General features: G+C 30.9%; 1 protein-coding gene across 2 annotated transcripts in view; it reads right to left on the bottom strand.

The window, feature by feature from the left end:
• Positions 1–9,711: 9,711 nt before the first annotated feature.
• LOC127716161 (RING finger protein 150-like) overlaps positions 9,712–20,379 on the bottom strand; it is a 50,433-nt gene continuing 39,765 nt past the window's right edge. For both annotated transcript variants that reach the window (XM_052222275.1, XM_052222276.1), the window contains one exon: positions 9,712–18,419. In XM_052222275.1, the coding sequence (XP_052078235.1) occupies positions 18,087–18,419 (333 nt within the window). In that variant the 3' untranslated portion in view covers positions 9,712–18,086. The remainder of the gene's footprint in view (positions 18,420–20,379) is intronic.

The raw sequence follows: 20,379 nt of genomic DNA, 5'->3' as shown, positions 1-20,379 counted from the left end.
TTGCTAAATGGGGTTTTCAGGAAAATCAGAATATTTTTCAGTGTAGAAAAAGTCTGGCATATATATATCGACAGAAGTCCGCTCTATCCCCGATCGGCTACTGTGCATGTGCAAATATTCATACATGCTCATATTACTATTAGTTAGGTTTTACTATGCAAATCCTTGCTATATGCTAAATATCAAAACAAGTATTTTCTGTGTGCAACAGTTTAAACATTGACTCTGTTATAGAGTTACTGTACTTGACACCTTTGCACGCTAATTCTGTCAGGATGGCTTGTATTTACACAATATCACAAATGTATCAAAGAGTTAGAATTAAAGTGACTGAACAATTTTGGTTTATGAAAACACATGACTCAGAATGTTCATACGAACCTTGCTACCATACTTTATGATGCTCTATCGCTCTGATTCGTAGTTTTTCAGATAAAATATCATATATTAACATTGTGTGTACATGAGAAACAGAAAGAGCACTGGATGTGAAAACGCATCAAAATTTTTCAGGAAGCTCTATTTGTATTTCCTGAGAAAAATGCAAAGAAAATCTCGGTTTTGGATAGGGTTGTAATGAGTATCCCAAGAAAAGTAATGAATCTACAATAGAAATATGTGTGTACAAACATTCATCTCTGGATCCATTTGTATGCTGCACACAATTACCGAGTAGTAAATATAGTATGATACGAAAGAAAGATAAATAAGTTGTTATTTCTTTTTTCTTCCTTTTTCGATGTTGCCTTTTGTATGCTTGCTCGTATGTTTATCCATTATTATCCTTCTTTTAATCAATATACCAGTACTAAAAAAACATGCACAAATAGACTAAGAAACAAGACTAATTCACGATGAATAAAACACAAAATATAGCTGGTATAGATTTTATAAGCAATAACAAACATACATCTAAACCAGCATTAACAATACATTTCAATATTCCACAAGGAACTTAACCTACTTTTAATCTTAACTGTTCACGATATGCTAATATTTATCTTTTTATACTCCCGCTCTTCTAACAATTATGAAAATAATAGAAGCATTAAGATGTAGATAACATACCAATTTAAGGTATCTCAATTTAAATAATCCTTTTTTTATGAAAATTAAAAAAATATGCAGTTTGCAATGCTAAGAAACATATACATCTTTCACTATTTTTTAATATTATCTGTGAAATAAGTTACACTCTTCTGCAAAACAAAAAAATCCATCGAATTCTGACATATAAATAAATCCACGCACACACACAGGAAATCATAAAACCAGAGTTAAAATCTAGGTATGAAGGTGAGGTATCCATACACATATTTACTGGGCTGTGGAGATCATTGTTCACTAGATAATGCAATGTAGATAGCAATAACTAGAATATTTGTCTCACTGACTGCATAAAATGGTACGGTTGTATTTATCTTGAAACAAACTTAAGACTTGAAAAAATAATGGGCTGACAATTGTGTACGTCAATGTGCATTTGTTCAACATATGACTCTTCAGTGGCACCCAAATCAGAATAGTAGAAATAAGGATGAAAGCTGTGAGATGACCTGTAAACGAGAGGAGAGAGATAACAAAGGGACATTCAAACTCATAAGATCATCAACTAATACTAAGCTTAGACACATTTTTTTAAAAATTTTGTGCCATTAAAAGTATGGTCAAATTTCGATTATTATGAAATTAAACTGAATTTTAAAAAGTATGATTTTATTTTAGTCATAGCTATATATCATTTGTTTATATATTCATATAACATTAATACATTTTTATTTTAATACCGATATCTTTCAAAACATCAATGAATATAATTGAATAATCAGCACTACTTGTATAAGTCTTTAACAGCTGGTACTTTTTTCAAGTCTTCATCGTAAATAATTCTATCATAAGTACAGATGTATTACTCAATAAATTTCATATAACTGATCATAACTGAAGATGTGCTGTTTAAGATAACATATTTTTTTTTATGATACAAAAAGTTCCTTACAAATATGGCTGTTTATAAAGGCTAAGCCCAGTTGGGTGAAAGGTAGATGGTAATTCTTATACAACCAATACCCTTCAGAAAAGATCATTTAATAAAAAAAAAAATTGTATAAGTATCATGAACAAAACCATCAGAGATCAGCCACTATTACCAAATTCTTCAAATAACACGAATAAAACAAAATATGCTACTGACAATGTTCCTGTCTTGTGTAGGTGCTCAAACAGGACGACATTCACTACTTAATTAGTTTAAAGTCTTCCTATAGATAAAGCACACAGATTTTGGTTTCGTTCCATTTGACAGTTTTAAAGCAAATGACATTTAAGGAAAAGTTTAAGTACGATGAACGCAAAATGGTGGCAATAACTATCACCAAACTTGGAGAGAATTTTATAAATAAAGCAGAACAGAAAAAGTAATACAATTTTCAAACAAAATTAAAAACAAAGTAAACTATATCACAGAATACTGAAATCAAGCTCGAAGTACTTATGGTGCTGCATAGCACTACAGGGAGATAACTCTGTAAAAATCAGCTGAACGTTTTAATCATAGTCTATTGTTAAGGAAGTATCAAGCTTCTCAATGATCAAAATTAGTGTTTGCCAAACTGCTATATGTCCAGTGAAATTTTTCCGATAAAGTGAGTGGTTTGAGTTTTTTGAAATATTATTTTGATATTTTTGTCAAAGGGTCAAAGTAATATTTTGTCAAAATTTTATGAAAATTAAAAGAGCTAAATTAATTTTAGTCAAGGTGTTTGGTACCATCTTAATAACCTGTCGATCAAAAATTATGCTGTCCTACAGATACAATCGATTGCATTTACTTAATAGAAGATTTCATTCAACAACGTCATAAACAGTACATTACTATTCTTGTACAATTTCAATAACAAAATAAACATTTTGCTTCAGATTATGAATAAGCGAATTGACATTAATCCCGAAAAATATGAAAAGCAATATTTTTGATTGAAATTAGCTAGTTAATTTCATAGCTCACTATACAGCATGGAATTGTTTAAGAATTGAATACTTCTTTTTGTAAATTTATTGGGGTGTAAAAGCGTTGACCGAAGTACATTTTGTATGAAGCGCGGAACGCTTCTCACTGAAACTGTGCGCACGGTCAACGCTTTTACAACCCTATAAAATTACCAAAAGAAGCATTCAATACTTATAATTACATATTTTTGCTAGGATAATGAAATCACGGTTTCTATTCAGTTTTTCTTTCCTGTACACTTTATTGTGGAAGCTCGTGTCATCATGATTGTTCCATTTCAGTTTGAAATGAAGGATAATTTCAGATTGGCGCGAGATTGCTGTTATCCAATCAAAATAACGTATTAATAATGAAATATACATGTAATGTAATTATTAACAGTTGAAGGGTCATATGGTGACCTGTAGTTGTTTACATCTGTGTCCTTTGGTCGTTTATTGGACATATGTCACTTGTCATGCAAATTCAGATTATCTAAATATCACATACTTAAGATTTGCACGATCGTGTCCACTTGGTACGTCAAAATTTGAAAAGAAAAGTATGATAGTGCATACTATCCTCATCAGCGTAAATGATCAAATTTATGATTTTAGTTTTTAAGATCAATGTCTTAATACAGGTATAAAAGAAACATAACATATTCAATAATCAATGAAAACAAGGCTACGTTCAGATTACCACTGTCAAACGGATGGACATCATATAATCCTTTATAACAATAGTTGGACTATTACTTAAAGGATCTAAGAAAAGAAAACAATTTTTTTGTATATGAAACCTAGTGCTTATGGAAAATAGGAGATACATAATAATCATAAATAACACACCACAGTGTCATACATAAGACTTTTTATAGGGTTAATAGAATAGAGAATCATGATTCAAATCTACTGAAAAAATTGACAAAAAAAACCAAAGAGAGTAAAATAGGGCAAAACAATAAACGATAGAGAAAAATGGGGTGCTAAATTATACAGATTACAGAATAATGGGCAAAAATAACAGTTACAAAAAAAATACTAGCATAAGTAAATGTAACATTACTTCTCAGAATCAATCATGTATACCTCGATGTATTGTCCTCCACAAACACAAATCGTTTTTCCTCGGTCGTCGGTCCAAACATCCATTGGTGGCTTTTTGATTTCATCGAATTTCCCTAGCAGTATTTTTCTTTCTTTTCCATCTGACGACAATGCATGCAACGACCCACTTCCAACACGATCTACTACCAAAACTATGCCTGATGGCGTGACTGTCCGACACTCTGGAGTTTTAAGTGAAGCAGATTTGTGACAAAACAGTTCTTTGCCCTGAATTGTGCTACATTTAACTTCTTGCTCTTTAGAAGTATAAAACAATTTGCCATCTTGGACTGCTAATCCGTTCAGTCCTGAATAAGTGTTTGTCTCAAGACACAAAGTTAATTTCTCTTTTGATAATGGCTGTATTGATGTTCTGAATTTCTGTATTTTGCCGTTCATCACAACATACACAAAGTTTTCATAGACATTCACTGCACCTACTTAAATGTCAAACGACAGTTTTCGTTGTTCTTCAAGAATATATTCACGAACATTCGCCACCATTAGTACTCCACCAGATGAGGAAACAAACAGACGCTTTTAAAATTAATCTTTTGTCAAAGCACAGACGTTTAAAATCTGGATAAATCTCAGCCACGACAGTTATGTTAACAATACCACCAGTTTTGATATTTATCATTTAGAGCCTTCGTTCTTTGGACAGGAAATGACCTCCATCAAGGACATGGTTTTGTCAATGAAAACCCCACATGTAATATTAGCATTTTGAATAAATATGTTTCGAAATTTTTGACAGACAAATTTTCAAAGTTAATTGGTTTTATTTCAATATCTTTGCACAGGTTATATAGTTCCTTTGTTTTAACTTTCAAGGGTATCGTTTCAACAGTTGTAGTTCCAAGGTCATACAATCCAGTGACTATCCGTGTAAGAACTTTGTTCTTGTTGACAGAAAGATTGATATCAACATCTGGACTAAATCTGATCGCAAATAGTGTAATGCTTTCTTTAATCTGGCTAGTCATAGTTTTCGAATGAATAAAAAATTGTGTTTCTGTGCCAAATATTCTAACGACTTCGGTTACTTCAATCCAGTGCTGTAATGTTCTCACGAAATCTCTAAGAAATTGTACATCCTCTTGAAGGTTTGAATCCTGCTCATCTTGTATAATACGCAGCTGTTTAATAAAGTTTCCAAACATGTCATCGAGCCTACACTTAATTTTCTGCACGAATTTTACAGCATCCTCTTCTAATGTTTCAGCAGTTGATTTTAGTTTTTCCGTCTTCTTTTCTTTATCTCCTAGAACCTTTTCCATTTCAAGTTTAATTTTCTGTAAGACCGTTTCTAATGATTCATTACTTCGTCTTGTCTCCGGTATTTCGTGAATTGTTTTGACATTTTCACATTCTCGGTGGCGTGAGGTTAAACACAATATGCAACACAGTTCGTCATGATCGGAACAGAAAGCTTCGATTGAACGGGAAGTGTGAAGACAGCATTTTTCTGATATTACTTCCAGATCGATACCAGAATCAATATATTTTGTATCTTCAATTGGGATGATATCGTGCGTTGAAGTTAGCTTCACCCATCCGTGCATAGTATTACATTTTTTACAAAAAGCTTCATGGCAATCTTTGCACCAGAAGCTGGCAATGGATGTTTCGTTGTGATGTTTACAAGTATGACACTCCTGCCCTTCAACGGTACCCACAGCGGTGTTGTCTTGCAGTAGCGAAGCCCATTTTTCAATGTCGGTCGTTGGGTCTTTTGGTTTAACAACAGTGTGACATACCGGGCATGCAAATTGTTTTGGTTTCGGTTCTTTGTTCTTTACTGTCGACAAAATAATTTCATATATGCATTGTTGACAGAATGAGTGAAGACACGGCAACATTTTGGGCGATTTCAATACCTCTAAGCAAACGTGACATCTAAAATGTTGTGACTTCGATTCGGCCATCTTGCATTCATATTTCTTATCTACATACTTCCTAATGCGAATGAACCAGTAACCAATAAATAAATTTGAAGTCGATCCAGAGTTAACTTTCAAAAATCAATACCCAGTATCAATTCAAAAGGTAAAATTGGTTTACAAGTATTAAATATACTATTTTCTGATCGAAATTACTTATTTTCTTCATTGTTAGTCGATATTTATGGGCAAAGTTATATAAATAGAATGCTTTCTAGTCACAATAAATTTCATTTAAATTAAGTGTTTTCGATGAAAAAATTCTTATTGGTATTATTGAACTATCGTTTTCTTTATCAGCTGTTTCAGCAGGGTCAGTTCATAGTTCGTGCGCTTAAAGAGTCCGAAAATACAGAATGTAAATCCGTTATGACAGATTCAAAACTAGTTTTTCGGTAAGAACGTTTTAACATGTAAAGTTGTTTCTATCAATCCAAAAAGTAAATGTTACATAAAGTATGTACAGCATGTTTAGTCAATGCATGTCGACGACTTTTGGTAAATAACTTTTAAATTAGAGGTGTAATACCACCAAATCATAGTACGTCACATCCGGTTGCATGTTGGGAGTTTTAAAGCACCATTATTTTTTTTATTTGGTGTTTCTATAGAATATTTTGGAAACTTGAGGTTACATGGTTACTAAAGCTTGTACACGGGAAAAAAAGGGGTGAACATTTGATTGGTTAACTTCCAGTGATGGTTATTTTCTTATATGCAATGAAATGTCATGTCAAATTTTGTCTATAGTACTGGACAGGATAGAACTTTTCTCGTGCCAAGTATTTCTTTATTTGATACAAAGATAAATTCTGCATAATTTTTTGAAAAGTGCAAAGTTAACAAAGACTAATAGGGGAAAATCAATGGTGGCATTACACCTATTGTTAGTGTCTAATATACTTCCAGCTACATGTGTTATTGATCTTAATTCGTGGGGTGGGAGCAAAAGTACTAAACGTATTGTATATAATATTAATCAGTACAGATCCAAATGATTTAGACTACAATCGCAATAAAACGTCTGAGAAAAGTATCGACCGCAAGTAGGACCATAAGTGTTCTTTACTGTATAGCATGCAATACATATTTAGTTATTTTTTTAATATATACATAATTACATTACATGTATGTTTCATTATAATACGTTATTTTGATTGGCTAACAGCAATCTCGCGTTATTCTGAAATTAACCTTCATTTCAAAATGAAATGTAACATTCATGATGACACGAGCTTCCACAATATAGTGCACAGGTAAATAAAAGCAAAACTTGATAGAAATCGTGTTTTCATGATACTATCAAATAAATGTAATTATAAGTATTGAATGCTACTTTTAGTAATTTTATAGGGTTGTAAAAGCGTTGACCGTGTGAACATTTTTAGAATGAAGCGCTTCCGCGCTTCATACAAAATGTACTTCGGTCAACGCTTTTACACCCCAATAAATTTCCAAAGAAGCATTCAATTCTTAAAACAAATATTAAATCAATTCTAGTACCAATAAAACAACATATTATGATCTTACTACGTTAAATGATCGCCTTTAAGATTAAGTTTATTCAATGGATCTATATTACTCATTTTTAATACATGTATAGAAAAAAACTTACAATAGTTTTTTTTAAATATGTTAGTACAAAAAGGAGAACATATTTGGACGAAATCATGAACAATCCAGAAGAAAATGTCGACTGTATGTATGATCAAGTATTTAATGTACAATAAATAAACTCATCATAGATCCCTTGATAAAAATTTTGTACGCCAGATGCGCGTATTTTTGTATGCCATAGCCATGATTTCTGCATCTAGTAAATTATCCCGTAAAACACCATTTCGAGCTATTAAACCCTAATCAATTCACGTGTTTTAGTGGATTCTTTTTTGTGTGTTGCATTAATAATCTACACAAAAGTTAATACACTAGTGAATTCAAACTTATGTTTACAATATTTGCACATGCACATTACAATGTTAACGGAGGTTGCCATATTGTAAATTCCCCAAATTGTATATCTGAATATTAAAAAGAACCATGAAAATAACGAAAGAACCGACTTCTAATATCACATGCGATACAAATATTTTATCTGTTCAAATCAATAACTGAAAAAAAATATTTGTTTGGGTTCTTTTTAACTTTTTATGAATATCTTTCAAGAAATGTAGACATGAGACCGCTAATTATGTTATTTCCATATATTTCTATCTCCTGTAAAATTAGTTGGTTTGCACTTTTCCAAGACATCGCTGATATAAACATTTCATACAACTTTATAAAAATTCGACAAGAAATGTGCGGGTGGGAGTGCTTATAACTATGTTCAATATAAATTACATTTCAAAGAGACATAACTCGTGTTTTTTTCTCTCTCCGTAAGAGTGTTTGTCTGATGGGATTTTTCTTTTTAAGCCAATCCGTTGTCAGTTTATTTTCAACTTATGAGTTTAACAGATAAAATCTAGTTACTATATACACTTCTCTACATACATATTCAGTACGGTAGTTATATGTTCATTAATTCTTGAAATTTGTTGGTCTAAAACTGTTTGCTTTAGACCGTCAACCACCCATTGCATCGATTTTATTACTCAAACTGCTGTCCGAAAATAGATGAGTAAAGTGTCTACAATCTATAAGCCTGACAATTTTCTGGTTTTCTATATCCCCTGCATCACCTAATTGCACATGTAACACCTGTCTCATTTTAGTTTATTTATTTTTCGCAAAATGGTGTTTATGAGTATAATTTTTAGGCACTTTTATAATGTTGTTATAGTCTCCTAGCAACACTCAGTCATTGTCCGGTTAAAGAGCTCAGCTGATGTGCCAGTACAGAATGTGAAATGTTTTTCCTTTAGGTTATTTCGATAGTGGTGCTCCCAAGAAATGGTAGTTCATATATACATACACAACAGTAGTGCTATAGCTTTAACTTCGTGAACTCAAAAAAATATATGTATAAAAAATCTGAACAAGATACCAGGCTTATACTGTAAATTCTGAAATTATTGCGTGCATTTGTTGTTGCAATTTTTGAAGAATGGACATAATTTATACAGATATATGCATCCGACATCAGAATGAGAGTACTTATTATTGTGATACTCGCCCAGTCGCATTATTCGCTTTAATAGAAACCTCGCAATGATTTCTAAATTTACAGTAATTTGGTATGCCATACGCTAGTTTTGTCTGCATATATACTCATTTGTGACGCTCGATTAAAATCAGTAGAAATCTAAATCAAACATGAAGTCGAAAACCGAAAAATCATGTATGTTGTGGTAGAGTAACAAATATTGTTACTTTGTTTCATGTACATTATAAGAATTGCATTAAATGGGTGTAAACACTAGCAATGCAGTTCGCCAATTTAGAGGATACGTCTTTTGATACCCACAGTTATCATATTTTTCCAACTTTAAACGATTTGAGCTATTAAGAGGTGTTACAATTAGAAAACGAGAATGACATGTAAGAAAAATATGTAATTTTTTCAATTTTTTTTTTTTGTGAATGTTGCTTTCAATTTTCTAAATTTGCCTCCTATTTACTTATGAGTATAAGTTTCCATTATTTTTCATACCCATTTTTATCAATATACCAGTATTCACAAGTGGACTATGAAGTCACACTAATTCATGAAGAAAAAGACACAAAATATAGTTGGTATAGATTTAATAAGCAATAACAAACATACATCTAAACCAGCATTAACAATGATATATATACAATTTCTCATTTGGCAAGGGAGTTTTATGTACAGTAGCAATACTCTGGCTCTACAATAGGTACACAATTATACATGGATTTATTAATATGTATTCAGTTTGGCTAGAAGTATGTAAGACTGAAATCAGGGGTCTTTGATAGTTTTATTGCTTTTTAAATTTTTTTAATTCTAGCATTGTTTAAACAGATACTACTTCATTGAGATTGGAACACTATAAGTCTGTAAAGTGAAACCAATTTACATTCATACCAAATGCAACTCAAGTAAGTGATTATATGAAAATTATGAAAATTATAGATTCATTTAGCGTACCAATTTAAGTGCATCTCAATTTAAATATGAACATTCAAAATCTAGGAAGTTTGCAATGTTACGAATCAGTTTGTAATGAAACGAAACATATTTGTATGAAAAAAAAATATACATCTTTCACTTCGTTCTAAGAATATCTGTGTAATAGTTATCACTCTTCTGCAAACCCATACAAAATTCATTGAATTCTGACATATAAAGAAACCCATGTACATGTACAGGAAATCCATAAAACCAGAGTGAAAATCTAGGTATGAAGGTGAGGTATCCACACACATATAAACTGGGCTGTGGAGAACATTGTTCACTACATAATACAATGTAGATAGCCATAACTAAAAAATGTTGGTGTCACTGGCTGCATTAAATGGTAAGGTCTTTTCAATTTTGAAAGTAAACAAGGACTTGGAATAAGTCATCGAAAATAACTGGCTAATAATTTTGTATGTCAGCTGGCATTTAGTCTATTAATGACTCGTCAGTGGCAATCATATTAGAACAGTCGGAATAAAGATTTAATCTATCTCATGAACATCTGTAAAAGCATCATGTTAAAGCTTAGTAACTTTTTTTTTTCTGATTAAAATATTTTTTTCTCTCATTCCTTTTTTTTGACGCAGTGGCATAACAGGTATGGCCAGAATTAGTTCTAAATCATAATGCATAATAAAGATTGATTTAGGATTTCAAAAAAAGTATAAATTTTTGGTCATGACTATCTACCTTTTGTTAATATATCAAAATAACATTAAAACATTTTTTTTTCAATACCGGTATTTTTCAAAACAACAATCTACATAATTCCATAATCATCACTACTTATATAAGTCTTTGACTGTAACAACTGGTACTGTTTTCAAGTCTTAATCATAATAAGTCATTCTACTATAAGTACACACGTATTACTGTAAATTCAGATGTTATTGCAAGGTTTTTATTAATGCGAATAATGTGACTGGGTGAGTTTTGCAATAATAAGATCTTGTATACATGTATTTGTATGCAGATTTTCAAAAAAATCACAAAAATTAATCTCACATTTTTGTCTATTCTTCAAAAATCGCAATAATAAATGCACACAATAATTTCTAAACTTACAGTACTTAATTAACTTAACATAACTGAGCATGAATAATAAAGCTATGTAACTGAAGGATGTTCTGTTTAAGAAAACATAAATCTATGTAAACCATGATACAGAATTTCATTTTGCACATCGAAATACCCTTTTTCTAATCAACTATTTGAGTCCTAGTATACATATTCTTCAAATCACTGATCTGAAGTGAGTTTTAAAACCTTGGGCAAGTTCTTCAAAATTACATAGCAGTTTAGGCTAAGCCCAGTTGGGTGAAACTTATACAGAAATTCTAATATTTTCAATATCCTTTAGAAAAAGACATTTAGTTAAAAACAATTACATATTATTATTATTATGTGTTTATCTGCCTTACTGTCATACATATCTCTATCTCAAATGTGAAATCATAAATATAGCACATTTTTTTTCTTCAGAAAATCAAGAACATTTACAATAATGAGTTACAAACTTTACTGATGAAATTAAGGGTCGTGAATTTATTCTTGAAAGCAAAATTCCAAGCATGCTCTGAGCATCTTTTCTAAATAAACTCATATCATCAACTGGTACTCAATGTAAGGATCAGAGCTTTTAAACTGAATAGGCCAAGAGCAAGTCGGAAGATTGTTTTCAAGAATAAACATACAACCCACAAATAATTTGACGAGCTAGCATGTTGCAGTCACACTGAAATAAAAGGCAACACGCCTTTCTTTTATAAATAAAATGATTTCTTTTTTCATTAATGACATGATTGGGCAAACACTCTTGCGAGCCGAGAAATAAGCTTATATTTACAAGCACATTCGTAATGATATAATAGCACTATATTATATGTGGTAAAATGTTTCTATTCAAAGGGTCAAAGGTCATCACTAGATATGAAATGCAGAACTATTAATAAAATGCATTGAATAGAATCTACTAAGGACTCCAATTGTTTTGATCTACTTCATTAAAGAAAAATTTTAAACAAGGAAGTTAAAATATCATTTTCACTTTCAATTTGTTTTACATTTTAAGTAAAAATCCTACACATGAATTATGTCCAAACCATACTTAAGTTTTAGTGGTTTGGCCATATGATTAAATGTAATTTGTTCTCTATAACTTTAAATGTGTAGAAAGTTCTTATGTCCTTGCAACAGTCATGTACTCAAACCATACTCTTATATTGTTTCCAAGAAATTTATGAAACCTTTAAAATTGTAGGTAAAACTACAATTTTTTAAGCAGAATGCAGATCGCAAAGAATTGGAATCCAAAAGAATTCTTGGCAGTGAAATGAGATGCTTTTTTCTAAATGTTTATTTCTTTTAAAATTAACTTTATTTAATCAAAATTCAGAAATTTACACCAGCAAAAAACCTAATTAAACTGCTGTTACCAAGTTGATAAATTAAGATACCTATAAAAAATTTTCACTCACATTAATACAGAAAAAATTTCAGCAATTCCCATTTTTAGCTAACATTACATTAAATCTTTTTCTAAGTGCTATATTTCTGAATTTGATTTTTTCCCTTTACTGCAATTTTTTCAAGATCACTCCACAATTTTTATCTCATAATAAAGAATTGAATATGTCTAATAATGTCAGATATTTATTGTGTAAACCCTCTGACCTTGACCCTTGTGATACACCACACAATTTATTCAAGAACACAATATAATATCAAGCTGCCTCATCAATGACTAAATACACAAGTTTATAAATGATATGGTGAGTTTCAGAGCATGGCGCCCCCTACTTCTCAATGTCTCACAAACCATTCTTCAGACTTATGGGCTTGTAAATTAACGAGGTAAACCTAGGAAAAGGGAGATGACTCTTCTCTTTAAATCAGTAATGTGTTTGAAATAATTGTCAGTTTCAGCAATGCTTGTGAAGCATTCATGGGACACAGATTTTAATTTAACTGTGTTATTTAGAAGCTTAGAATATATTTATGAAAAGGGTAAAAACAAACGTAAAAGTGACTTGAGTAAAAGTAATGTCCTTCTTCCTCGGTCTCCCTTAAATAACAACATATTTCTTTCAATTTGATAACGTAAGCTCTAAAATAGGGTACTACAAATAACATTAATAATTTTGGTCGTATAAAAATTACGATAACAGTTGGGAAAAGGGATGTTTAATGATTAACCTGTAAAAGCATTTCCCCTTCAAAACAATATGGAATTGCACTTTATGAATAAGGTTCTAATACAACGAATTTGGACAATTCCAATCTATTGGTTGGACTGATCTTCAAGAAAGGCTATCATAGACAAAATGTCAAAGATGTATAACTATATGGGGAATTATAACAAAATGGGACTTACAAATTTAGTCAACTTTGCCTCAGGAAACACAGTTTTGATGTTAATTCCAATAATTTATCAACTGAGAAATTATCAATATTATTTAAATTTAACTGTTGCTCAATCAGGATGTATTATGTTGTTTTGTATTGCTTAATCAATGTTTGTAACTAGCCAAAAGCCAAAGGTCAATCAAGACAATCTACCAAGTAAATTGGAAAACCATAAATTTAATGATAAATGTCTATAAGTTGTGTTTCCTACCTCAAACCAACAAAATATTAATATCTCATGGAGTACACATTTACACAAAGTGCTCTTAAAAATCAAATTTATGAACACACTATTGTTTTTCATTATTCAGAAAAATAACAGCAAAATCGAAAAGGTAAAATCTATTTGTTATCAAACAATTCTTGCAAATATCAGTAAAAAAAACCCAGAAATTACTAATATCGATAAACCCTTTACATAAAACCTCATTATCAAAGTATGAATAAACATTTTTTTACTAACAAATAAATCAACAAGGGACAAAACTTCATTAAACCAGCCCAAACAATGATATTTGATCTGTATAACTTTACCCTGCTTGCTCAAGTAACATCCCCTTTGGAAGAGTTTAAAAAATAACCCTTCTTTGACGAAACTGAATAATAAATTAAATGTTTAATTGAAGGCTTAGCCAACTACTTCAAGTATATTTAGCTTGAAATCATTTTATAAATCACGATTAAGTCATATATTCTAAAAATTTATGAGAACAAATTTTTATTTCTTTGGTTTATTTTGAGCTGAATTTCTATAAAAATCCTTTAACTAATATAACAAAATGTTGTGTTTTGTAAAGGCTTTCCTCTTAGGATTAATATATTTGTTTTGAAAGCAAATCTTTAATAAAAATACCCTTAGCAAATCATCCTCTATATGAAAGCCCTTCATGTGAATACCAAGAGCTTTCATAAAGAGAATACTTGGACCATGCTTAAGGGCTGCTGCTAAAGGTGTTTGCTTCTAAATTTTTCAATTTTTCAACACTATTTTATAGCCCTTTTATTATTTTTCAGAGCCTGACTTACTATGAAATGGCCTGCACAGAGTAACTAGGGGGCAAATGTGAAAATCTGTGGTAGGAATGGTAAAAGCCACTCTTTTCCAAATTCTATAAAGCATCTACTATCAACTGCTATGTGAAAATGTTTTTACAGTGTCGTCACGAAAATATTAAATAAAGATGTATATTCCAAATTTGTACACAATACTTATGCAACAAATATAAACAATGCAGTACTCAGTGACAATGTCAACAATGAAATAAATAATAATTAATTAACAACATTCTTTGACAGTCTCTCTACATATAACCATACAACACTGGGATACACTGAACACACACATTCAACCACACCATGTAAATTATACAATTTCCTTTCTCAAAAATCGATCACTCATTAAACATTATAATTTCACATCAAAATACTGTAAATTCAGAAATTATTGGGATGTTTTTATTATTGCGACAGGGTTATAATCGCAATAATTTAAACTCGCATTTCGAAATTTTTTTTATATGAATTAAACAGGATTTTTCTCAATATCGCAAAATTAAAATCGCATTTTAGTCTAAAATGACAAAATCGCAATAATAAATGCACGCAATAATTTCTGAATTTACAGTATCCATAACATTTTTTTTCAAATCTCAACAAAATTCCGAAAAAATTTACAACAAATGCACGGATCAAATCTTTTCCAACTCCTGTCATGTACTTGGCCATTACTATGCAGAGAAATTTGTCTAATACGAACCCTGTGTAATACAAACACAAGCCAGGTTTCAATGAATTTCAATATACATATACATTAATTTTTATGAATGAGGTAACATTGTAAGGGTCCTAGATCTGTTCTAAGAGCAAGCTGCAAGCATGCTTTGACATCCTCTTTAAAAAAGAGGATCCTCAGAGCAGGCTTGTAACTTGCTTCACAAGAACATGTTTACAGTTGTAAAGAACTACTGTCAACATCAAAACAGTGAATAAATTGAAGAAAAACGTTCATTATCATCTTTTTGAACGAGAATTCAAAATTAGATAAAAAATTCAAACAGAGCCAAAACATTAAAAGTTGGATCTTAATGACCACAATAGATGTTCAGACGATGCCTTTTAAAATCTGCACCGTTCATTTACTTTCAAAAGTCGTGTTTACAAATAAAACACACATCTTATATAAATTCTTAAATGTGTATAACAAGAATTTAATTAAAAAGGCTTGTCTCCTTTTATAGATTCAAAGTTTTCAGTGATGTGTGGTATAATTACATGCCGCAAACTGAGAAACACTATGACAGATATTCAATAAAATGTCATTAACTTCAGGTAGAGATTACGTGTTGTTATTCACGTTATTTGTTCGTTCTTCTCAATAAAATGGCCAAAGGTATTATGTACAGAAATGAAAACTGATTATGGGTGAATGAAATGAGACAAAGAAGTTAATAATTTGCTTAGAAACATATTCTGGTTATTTGACTTTCATTTCTGCAATTTGTTACTAATTGCTTTTTTTTCATTTACAGTTAACAAACAAATTTCTTTTAGAACATCTGCTATAAAGAGTAAAGCACTTGCAATCTGTTTACATTTACATTGTATACGTAACAATGACTTCCTGGTTGTGGGTAGTTTGATGACCTATGACCTTATCATCAAAATTCATCATGTGTTAGCCCTCCTATAATGGAATTAAGTAATTTGAAAAAATTTAAAGCAATAATTGAAGTTAACTGGCTTGAAGTTGACCCATTGTATTATTGATGTGGTCCATTCATGTAGACATGTAGATCTGTATCTATTACATTTATTTATAATGAGACAAACAAGGAAGTGGGCAAAATGGTCAGTTTAAAATAGTGGGAATATTTATGGTGATTTTAATGTCTGTGAGAGAGCCCTTAAATGATGCTAAAATATCCTGTTCAATTTGTTTTTGACATACTTCAAGAATTATGATCATTATCATATTATTATATAATATACATGATTTATATTTGTTTTCAAGGAACAAACCTTGACAGAAATAATACATATTCAGTCTGTACCAAATTCTTATGCAACTTCTAGTCCAAAGACCAATACTCAGAAATTTTCCTAATGTGTCTAAACAAAATTTTGCAATAACTTACTAGTTTGAATAAAATTTTACTAGTCTGGGGCATCAGACTAGAGGCTAACAGAGCAGAATGTGCTTGAAAACCTATTTTAACTTTTGAGAATAATGAAAATCCAGAATACAAGAAAATATGACAACATATTTTTGTTTTACAGTACTACTTATTTTGTAAAATAAAATTTTCTAAAGATTGGCAGTTAGCTGCACAAAAAATAGTGATAAGTGCTGGGAATTCTGTCTGTTTTTTTCTTCCCTACTGTCACAGTGTGTCTACACTACATTCTCTTCAACTGATGGAGTATGACTTCAAAATGCTATATTGTACATGGCTTTGACAAGGAGTCTAAAACGGGATCAACATTCATCCTCATTCACACAGTGCCTGATTAGATTCGTAATATCTACAAAAAAATTGCACAGAAAACAAAATAGTAAAATTATTTTCATTTATAATTTTTCCTTTTCAATTCTCTATATGATTGAATTACTGTATTTTTTTCAACTTTGATACAAAGTGTCCTATAAATGTGTAAAGACACAAAATAAATATTTACAATTATCAACACAGTGAATTGTGAATAAGGTACTACAAATGTAGCATATGATTGGATGTAAGGAGACATGTGACAGATTTATAAATATAGCCTTGAGGTGAGGTCATGTGACTTAAATGAATCTGATTGTTCAGATCATGTGACAACAAAAGAACAAAATGGCATCAAAGGTCATGCCACTCATGCATGGAATGAAAATCACAAATAAAACTGCTGAATGCAGACATGTGAATTGACAAACACTATTTTACAAATGCAAGAAACAATATAAATAATGGGATACATTTTTACACAATATTACCATGAAGCACTTTACTTACTTTTACCATAACTTTCATACATATAAACAACAATTTAACAACTTCAATAACAAATAAGACTAGTAGTAATGAGAATTTGTGAAATATGCAACTATCTTTCTATGACAGCTACAGGGTTGTCTCCTCTTTGGGATGAGTTATCTCCCCTTTCAAATATTCTTTGAACTGGAATTTCACTTTTTCAAATCAGTGTCTGTGAATGTTGACAAGATACAACAAATGGAGCTTATGCGTTGAATTACTTCCTTTTATATAGATGTACATAAGATGACTTCTGCATGAATTCATGTCATGTAAATGCATGTCATATTCAACATGGAAAAGGACTCAATTAGGAGGTAACAGAGTACTATGATCGGACTTTTGTTCAAAGTAAAAACAACACTGTTTCATCAAAAGTCTGCAGATTTCGTTTCTACAACTGAATGAAAGAAAACCACAATTTCACATTAAATTTGTGAAAGATTTCTTTGAGAAAGGACCTTAAAAGTCCTCAAAGAAAAAGTTTAATCTCCATTTGATAATGCACAAATAAAAAACGGCTCCTTAGAGCTGACACTAGACGTCTCCTTTGTCTGTGGAGGCACCGCTGTCTTTTCTGGGCAAACCTGTCATTAATGAGTGTAATTCGTTGCATTCGTTGTCACTTAAGTTATTGTCTTCATCCTCCAGCTCTATATGAGCCATAATATTTGTGGTATGTGGTGAAGTCTCTGCACAGAATGTGTCCGAGCCATGGTATTGGAAACTAGGCTGATGTCTTATTAGTACAATGGCTTCTGCCCGGCTGTGTTCCTCTGGGGACGATAAATGTTCTGTGTCGTCCCCGATGGCAGAGGCTGTAGCTCCACTTTCAGCTTCAGCATGCACAGTCTCTTGACTACTATTTAACTGCAAAAAATAATGATTCATATAATTATAATATACTGCTAGTGTATTTTACGTTAACAGACAACAAGGATAAACAACTTACGAATTTGCTCTATACGTTTATAAGTACTGTGGATTCATTATTACTTGTGGAGTCAATTTTCATGAATTTTGTGGGTATAGGCCTAGGTGAACCATAAATTAAAATAATGAACAAAGTATACATTTTCTATAGGCTCTCTTCAAAAGTTTAATAAATTTATTGTATAATGAAATATTCATTGTTTTGATCCTATATATATATGAATAAAGAAAGACAAAAAAGGTACACACTATTTTTTTCTTCTCTCTTTTCAATAACATTCAAACCTTTTCACGGTATTTTCTTCAATTTCAAAAGCTGGGACTCGCTATATACTTTTTTTTTAAAAAGTCACTGATAAATTATGTCTTTAAAAAGATGACTTTTGAAATCGTGCACTTTCCTATATTTCCTATGTCAAAATGCTTATGTTATTACTTCATAGTAAAAACAAATTGTTTGGTGACATTATTTAGGCCAATTGACCCTGGGTCAACTCATGTAACTCTTTAATAAACTTTAAATTGGTGCATAAAGATTAAGTTTAGATTTTGTTTTCCTCTTTGTCAAAGTGAATTCATATAACATGGTAGAAAATACTAGTGACTTTTTATTAGTTTACTACAAATGTAGGTTAAATAATCACAAAGCTGACTTAGTATAATTGTATAACTTTTTCCGACTTAAATCTGACCAACTTAAAATAAAGATCATTTGTTGTGTCATTTTCCACACTTGACAAACCATGTAAACACGATTGTAAACAGGAAAGTAATATTAAGGTCAAGCAAAATTGTAACATAGAAGAAATTGAAATAAAGATTTAATTCTGTTGTTAAAAAAAAAAGGTAAAGCCAAATTGATATAGTTACATTTAGTCCATAATCCAGACCATTAGACCATGTCTGTTTTAAATTGGTTTCAAAACTTTAAAAAAAAATTCAAAAACCAATCAGTCAATCAGAAAAAAACAAACTCATATACTAAACAATAACCCTGAATACTTTGGTACCAAGTTCTATCCTAATCAACTTAGGTTACAATATACATATAGATCATTTGGCCGTGTCTGTTTTTAAATATTTTTTGGGTGTTAAGTCAAATTTTCAAAACCAATCAGCTACCCAGAAAAAAAATAAACTTATACTAAACTAAACCTGCATACAGTTTGATACAAACTTAAAACACATTACTTTTGTTAAAAAATTTGATCTGGTTTATTACATTTATTGCATATTAATGTTTTTAATTGGAACTAAATAATTATTTAGGATATATAAGCATATGACTTTACTTTGAAAATTTCCTTTAAAATTTTTCAATAATGAAGTTCTTAGCACAGAAAATAGTTTGATCTGACATATATATACTGCACATCCAAATCTATTTATAGCATGTGATAAAAGTACACAGGTAAATGAAACACAGAATGTAGATGTATGGTTAGCTCCTAAATATGTTGAACTCATGGAATAACAGCTATATACTATAAAGTAGCCTAAATAATCAGTCATTATATTTTCCTACTTTAAATGCCTACATTTACCCCTTCGCCCCCAATCCACCTGTAGTAGTGATTGCAACCGCCATTCTTAGATGGCCCGTATATATGATCCTCCATACTTTTTTTGAACTGCCCCAGCTGATCTGTGTTGATAGCAGGAAGTTCAACCATGCAGTTCATGGTCCATAAACTCTTCCAAGATGTGTTTTTATGAAAATATGACAACCTTAATGCCTTTCTTTGAGTTCAAAATCGGAAAAATGTGAAAAGTAGCCCAAATCAGGTGGGGTGGGATTCATTTAATGGCCACTACAGTAATGGTATGGCCCGTAAGTAATAACTATTATCCTAATATGCATAGGTGGTACAGGACACAAGGAGGTATAATATGGCCA

This window comes from Mytilus californianus, unplaced genomic scaffold (assembly GCF_021869535.1).
Source record: "Mytilus californianus isolate M0D057914Y unplaced genomic scaffold, xbMytCali1.0.p SCAF_9, whole genome shotgun sequence".
Lineage (NCBI taxonomy): Eukaryota > Metazoa > Mollusca > Bivalvia > Mytilida > Mytilidae > Mytilus > Mytilus californianus.
Note: the sequence above shows the minus strand (reverse complement) of the source record. Positions and strands in the feature narration are given on the sequence as shown.